Source organism: Pinus tabuliformis, chromosome 6, assembly GCF_031772625.1.
Source record: "Pinus tabuliformis cultivar Carrire ecotype Pingquan chromosome 6, CPIR1, whole genome shotgun sequence".
NCBI classification, from domain to species: Eukaryota; Viridiplantae; Streptophyta; class Pinopsida; order Pinales; family Pinaceae; genus Pinus; species Pinus tabuliformis.
Window position 1 is genome coordinate 133,294,731 of NC_142292.1, and position 7,727 is coordinate 133,302,457.

A 7,727-nucleotide genomic window follows, 5' to 3' on the forward strand; every position below is an offset into this window, starting at 1 on the left:
TTTTGAAGCCCCTTGCGGCATCCTTAATCTCCCTGATGTATGTAAAACTGAAGGAAGGAGATTGGGAGCTATGTCTGGATTATGATTTTACTTGTTGCAAAGGGCATGAATAAAATAAATGTTTGAATTTTGATTTCCAATTAACTGGAGAATATTGAAAATTGCACATATTGTGTCTAACTGAAGTTGGAATTTATATCGCGAATGGATCTAAAGAAAACCATTTGGAATGGAAAAAGAAACGAATTTCCTTCTCCTCTCACATTCAAATATCAAATTGAAAAAGTTTTAAGAGCTAGATTAATTTATGCCTTTTTTAATAGTGTACTTAATCATATTTGAAAATTGGGGATTGGATTTGATGGTATATGTGGGAATTTGTAAGATGACAACCATGATTATGTTTTCCAATCAATTGTGTTGGCATTAATTGTTATTTTATTTACTGGTGATTAGTGTATATGTTGCACTTGCCTTTTTAGATTATTGGTCAAATAGCAAAATATATCAACACTTTATTTAATTGTGATTAGTGTACATGTTGCACTTCCCTCTTTAGATTATTGGTCAAATAGCAAAATACACAAACACATTTTTGTTGGAAAATGTAACTCCTACTTGTCGCTAGTTGTGATTCTAACTAAGGAGAGGAGTCTATTCCTAGTAGTTAGGATCTATTTCCTAAATTAGTGTGTGGTTGAGATATTCCCTCAACCAATAGATTGTGTGTCCAAGATAGCCTACCTATCTTGAGACAACGCTTCTTGTATATATGTAATTGCATTTGATTAATAATGTAATCTGGATTCACAAGTTTTATCATGGTATCAGAGCCCTGAGGGCCTGACCCCTCGTGGGCTTGGCCGCTCCTGGGCTGAAGAAAATAAAAAGTTTGATGACTATTTTGTTTGTTTCATTCGCTATTATTGCTAGCTCTCATCTTCGAATTGATTTGTCATGTGTACTAGAGCATGTTTTTCGCAGAACTAACAACATTTTTTGTGGAAGGCCAATCGTGCATTAAGGCAAGCTTCACTAGGGACTCTGAATAGTTTACTTGTTGATTATGGTGATAAAATCACGTCATCTACATTTGAGGCTGTTGTCATAGAAATTCCCTCACTTATCAGTGATGCAGACCTCCATATCATTGCTTTAGCATTGGAGCTTTGTTGTACAATAATGGCTGATCAAAATCATCACCGAAATGTTGGTGCTGTAGTACGTGACAAGGTTCTTCCACAAGCTCTGTATTCAATAGCTCAGTGTGTGGCAGTTCTTTGCCTTGCTGCAGGAGATCAGAAATGTGCATCCACTGTGGAAATGCTGATGAACATTCTGAGAGACAGTAGTGGCTCCAATTCGGCTCGACAACACCTTGTTCTGCTATGTCTTGGTGAAATTGGGGAAAGATCTAAGCCAGCATGCAAATATAGAAGGAATTGTGATTGAGTCTTTCCAATCTCCTTTTGAAGAAATAAAGTCAGCCGCTTCTTATGCACTTGGAAACATAGCCGTTGGAAACCTCTCTAAATATCTTCCATTTATTTTAAATCAAATTGACATCGCAATGGCTGGATTTGAGAGGTATACAGAAGTCTGTGATCTGGTTGACATGGCATCTCTCTTGCCAAACGTCATCTCGGAGAATTGTAGGCTAGAACCCTACAAAGGCTTTATTCAGAAACCTACCTGGAATTTCTTGATCTATGGGCGAAATTCCTTGATTGGAGGGCTTCTTGGGCAGATCTGCAAGAAGCAAGGCATACCATATCAATATGGAAATGGGGGATTGGAGAATAGAACCTAAATCCAAATGGAGATATTAAACAACGATGTAGTGGTTGCAATAGTGCGTTAGGTAATATTTCCCTGGCAATCAATGTTTCAGATCCGATTTGAATGGATCGTTGATTAGCTGTAGATCCGTCAAAGTGGAAAATTGAATTCACGATTCAGATGGAACCTGTTTTAGAGGTCTGTCAAGGCAGCACAAGAAGAAAGTCTGGATAAGACAATAAGGATTCAGATGAGTTAGACGCTGGTGAAGGCTTTGTTAGACAACTTGCATTGAGGTTGTAGAGCCGATGATGGAGAGACTTTGACTGGTTTTACGAATTAAATTGGCGGATGGTGAATCATTGATTGAGGTTCGTTGAGGATTGCTTATATTATTTCGTATTGTATTTTTTTTGGTATGTGTAAAGCCAAATTACTCTAGGAAATTTGTATATATATATTGAGATTGAAGTTTTGTTAGAATTCATGACTCTAACTGATAACAGATAAAACATGGAGACCAAGATCTTAAAAAATAAAAATGAAAATGCCAAAGACTAGAAGTACAAAGCCTATGATATTCAAGTGGGAAAGTAGTCCAGCATATGAATGGTGTGGTATATCCAACATAAGTGATTAAAGGATGATGGATACTCAAATTAAATTTGCTTGAGTAGTTTGTTTGAGTTTGTAGAATAGACTCATGATTGTGATAAAGTGTGAGTCACACATTGTAATCATAGCAAATCTACATTTCATATTTTGTTTTTTTGGATAGTTGTGGTCCCTAAAATGTTTTATGTACCTAGTATCTTCTTAAGCTTGGAGTATATTAAAAGGGCATATGATTGTAAGACCTAGAGAGGCATGCATACCCCTTTGTTATGTGTTCCCTAGTGACAACAAGTTGTGGAATCAACCACTGGGTAGGTACGAAGGTGGCAGGTGTACTCGTATCTAAGCTACTCGTATCTAAGCTTTATATGTAATCGGAGAATTGAGTCTTCAATTAAAGGGGGAATTGAGAGATGTAAAATATCTCATAGCATAATGGACCAAGTCAAAGAAAGTTCATTAAGAGGTGGTTGAACCATGTATGTGAAGGACTTCCTAGTAGACTGCGGTTGGGAACCCATGCATTTTGGTAGATGGTTGTTCCTTTATATGGACACCTAGAATTGAATGAACAAGGTACAATGTGTGATTACCAGATTGGACTAGATGTAGACTCGCAATCTCATATCAAGACAAGTAGTTATTAAGGGGGAGTGTTGGAAAATGTAACTCCTACTTGTCTCTAGTTGTGATTTTTATTAAGTAAAGGAGTATGTTCCTAGTAGTTAGGATCTATTTCCTACATTGGTGTGTGGTTGAGATATTCCCTCAACCAACAGATTGTGTGTCCAAGATAGCCTACCTATCTTGAAACAACACTTCTTGTATATATGTAATTGCATTTGATTAATAATGTAATCTCGATTCACAAGTTTTATCAATTTTATTTACTTATGATTAGTGTACATGATGCACTTGCCTCTCTAGATTATTGGTCAAATAGAAAAATACATAAACAATGAGAGATCCATCATGGTCAAATTCATTGTTCAAAGAAGAAATATTTATTTCCTTTTATGTGTTCAGATAAATAAATTAATTTTTATATAAAATGTATTAATCAAAATCTCTTATAATTTTTATTCAAATCATAATGAATTTAGATACTCTAGACACTATTCATAACTTTTTGAAGAAACCATGGAATAGGGGGCAACCATATTTTGTATTTGGTTAATTATTTTGAAAATAAAAATTAATTATATGAATTAATTTAATTTGTTTAATTATATTAATAAAAACTAAATGAATGGGCTCATATTTGAGTTTGAATATAAATGAGGCTAATTATATGAATACAAGATGTAAGTGAAAGAGGGATGAAAGTAGAAATACATAGAAAAGAAAACATAAATAATTGAATTGCAATTTTAGCTAAGAACCATATATGAACCCATCAACTTTTTTTAACATTTTTTTGATATTTTTTTTGAGTGATAAAATGAAACCATATTTGGTTTTGGGTTTTCCATGGTATGGAGTAATGGTTGTTTAAAGTTTGGCATTCTTAACTTATTAAATTAGACATGGATATATATCATTTATTATAATGTTTCTAATCATAAATCTTATTTTCTTTATATGTCATGTTGCTCCAAAATGTATAAGATTTTGTGAGGGGAAGCTCACAAGAAAAGAAATAGAATAAAGGACAACAATATGAGGTGTGGCTCATTGTCACCACAACCACTACCTTCTGCTCTTTTTTGGACTTTCACTAGTAGGGAGGCTTCCCTTTAGTAGGTCACTTGGACAAATATGCTAAGTACAAGGGGTAAGGTGATAAGAGAGGCTCATGGAGGATAACACTACTTAAGAACAAGGCCTAACAAGCACAATAAACCAATTTGATTCCTCCAATATGTGTAATCTGATCTAGGCTTGAGAAATAGTAAGGCAAAATGACTCGCCAAGGCCAAAAAAAGCTTCCAAATAATATATATATTCAAACCATAAAACAATAAGCCCTTAAAAAACTCCATGTTGAAGCAATAAGCCTTTAAGAAACGCCATGTAAACTGGCGCTTTTCACACATAAAGGCTAAGATTACCTTAAACAAAATAAAATATAAAATATCCACACAAACCAAATATTCTATATTCCATATTTTAAGCATCCCAAAATTCCAAGGGATATTAACATCAGCACACTTTGCCATAAGGTCCTAAAAGAGTACATTATTTTAAATTTGCGGCCTTATTTATTTGTTTGTATTCCGTGGAGGCTTTCCGTGGGCACTAAGCACCAGAATCACGACAAATAGAAAACCTTGAACTAAGCACAGAATCACGACAAATCGAAAACCTTGAACGCTATTAAAAAGACAAAAGCGTTGATAATAATTCCATTCAAATTGTGACTGTTGCGTAGAGTAGGTTGTTTACGTTGCAACTCTAACCAGAAATTTTAAGAAGACGTAGGAATATAAGATTAAATTGGATTAATCGTACGAGGTAGGAATATAAAGATTAAATTGGATTAATCGTGCTCTGTATACGATTTCAATGTTTGATATTTCAGCGTACGAATGCCTTAAATTGCCCGATATTATTTTACCATGTCCCCATGTTATATTTTACATGAATATGTGAGAATACAAGCTGTGGTATCGGACAGTAAATTCATGGCAGATTTTGGAATATTTGTTAAACTTATCTAACTGTAGAATAGAAAATATTTTAGAATCGAGGAAATATTTTGAAATAAGGTTGCATTTAGGCCAAAATCTGCCATAAAAATAAATATATATAAAATTGCTTTAATAATAACAAAAATAAATAAATAAATATATCTATATATATATATATATATATATATATATATATATATATATATAACTTTTTTGATATTAACAAAGTCCAATTATTAATTTAATTTAAATATATCCAAAATTGCTTTGATAATGGTAAATTCAAAAGAATAAATATATCCAAAACTGCTTTCATAATAGCAAAATCAAACTATTAATTTAGTTTATATTTATCAGATTTCAAAATTTTATATTAATAATAAAAATAAAGATATACGTGAAGACTTATGTCCATTAAATCTCTAGAACTTAAATTAGCCATAACAATGTGAATTATTTCACTCAGGAATATTGCGAAGAATCTATCAATGAGAATATGACATATCAATGAGAATATGACAAAATCAGCTGTGGATTGGTAGAATGCAACGTGCTCACGAAACTGCGCATTGGCAGCAGGCAATGTATTCAATAGTCAATACTGCTGGCTGCGACAATTCAAAAATGAAAATGTTTTCTTTATAATCCTGCCTGCGAGTATATAGAAATCAATCTATCTGTATCAGAGTATTATTGTCAATACTACTGGCTGCGAGTATATAGAAATCAAACTATCTGTATGAGAGTATTATTGTGATTCACCAGAGATTTTGATGGTCGTTGCAGGAGGGGTGGGCACCGGCATGAACATGGATATGTTGGAGTTGATTCGTCACCATTTGCTGGAAGTGGAGGACGATATTGATATTGATATTGAGGGAACTTCGCCGTTGTTCTTCACCCCCACTGCTGTTGAGAGTGGCGGTTATATTAATACTGATGATCATGATCATGATACCCAAGCCAATCCCACAGTGACCGGGGTCTCATGCCAAGAGAATGAGAATGAATTTACACAACAGAACGATTCTTCCTCTTCTCCAAGATGCTCAGTTATGAAAGGAGCAGAGGCGTTTCAGGTAAAGCAACAACCGCGGGAGCGGGAGAATGGAATGAGGAGACAGATAAGTGCCATGAATTACAGAGGAGTGAGGCGGCGGCGGTGGGGAAAATTCACAGCAGAAATCAGAGATCCCGTCACGAAGGGTGGTCGGGTTTGGCTTGGAACTTTCAACACCGCCGAAGAGGCCGCTCACGCATATGACCGCGCTGCCTACAGACTCCGTGGATCTCGGGCTCTGCTGAACTTCCCCCTCTCCTTCGTTTGCAATTCAGAGAAAGGATCGGCCGTAGGTAACATGGCACACACGTGCAAGGGAGGAAACAGTGGCGGCAGGGCGGGATGGACGTCGGAACGGAGTTGAAGGGATTGTTTGCTTGAAATAGGTAAGAATAGGATAAATATCTAAAAGGGTAAAATTCCAGCAATTTTAGCCGAAGCCCGAGCGATGGAATTTGACGGGCAATTATTAGGGGGGTGATTTGCTCGTTAAATATGGTTTAAAATTTTGTCTAAGATTTTTCTGGTTAGGAAGGTGTGAAAACCGTGAGTGAGTATTTTAATTCCATCCTTAATCTCCCTTATGTATTATGTATTCCATCTTTAATCTCCCTTATGTATTATGTATGCAAAACTGAAAGAAGGAAATTGGGAGGTATGTCTGGATTATGATTTTACTTGTTGCAAAGGGCATGAATAAAATAAATGTTTGAATTTTGATTTCCAATTAACCATTGGGAGCTATGTCTGGATTATGATTTTACTTGTTGCAAAGGGCATGAATAAAATAAATGTTTAAATTTTGATTTCCAATTAACCGGAGAATAGTGAAAATTGCACATATTTTGTGTAACTAAAATTGAAATCTATATCGCGAATGGATCTAAAAGAAAACCATTTGGAATGGAAAAAGAAACGAATATCCTTCTCCTCTCACATTCAAATATCAAATTGAAAAAGTTTTAAGAGCTAGTTTAATTTATGGTTTTTTTAATAGTGTATTTGATCATATTTGAAAATTGGGGATTTTTTAATTTATGGTTTTTTTTAATAGTGTAATTGATCATATTTGAAAATTGGGGATTTGATGGTATAGTGGGAGTTTCTAAGATCACAGCCAAGACTATGTTTTCCAATCAATTGTCTTTGTATTAATTGTTATTTTATTTATCGGTGATTAGTGTACATGTTGCACTTGCCTCTTTAGATTATTGATCAAATAGCATATGAGCAAATTTTATTAATTGGTGATTAGTGTACATGTTGCATTTGCTTCTCTAGATTATTGATCAAATAGCAAAACACATGAATAATGAGAGAAATCTATATGGTCAAATTCATTATTAAAAGAAGAAATATTTATTTCCTTTTATCTATTCAGATAAATAAAATAATTTTTATATAAAATGTATTAATCAAAATCTTTTATAGTTTTGATTCAAACCATAATAAATTTAGATACTTTAGAAACTATTCATAAGTTTTTGAAGAAACCATGGAAATTGGGGCGGTAAATTATTTTGAGAATAAAAAATAATTATATGATAAATATTAATTTAATTTGTTTAATTATATTAATAAAAACTAAATGAATGTGCTCACATTTGAGTTTGAAGATAAATGAGACCAATCATATGAATACA

The 7,727-nt window shown here is 33.8% G+C and overlaps 1 protein-coding gene across 1 annotated transcript; it reads left to right on the top strand.

The window, feature by feature from the left end:
- Nucleotides 1-5,714: 5,714 nt before the first annotated feature.
- On the top strand, nt 5,715-6,811 carry LOC149257714 (uncharacterized). Its single transcript, XM_089370120.1, has one exon. It carries the CDS (start codon nt 5,798-5,800, stop codon nt 6,446-6,448), a length of 651 nt encoding a protein of 216 aa, XP_089226246.1. The 5' UTR covers nt 5,715-5,797; the 3' UTR covers nt 6,449-6,811.
- The last annotated feature ends 916 nt before the right edge of the window (nt 6,812-7,727 follow it).

What these genes read in the sequence shown, in the direction of transcription:
- LOC149257714 (XM_089370120.1), top strand. Translation starts at nt 5,798, where the DNA reads ATGGTCGTTGCAGGAGGGGTGGGCACCGGCATGAACATGGATATGTTG.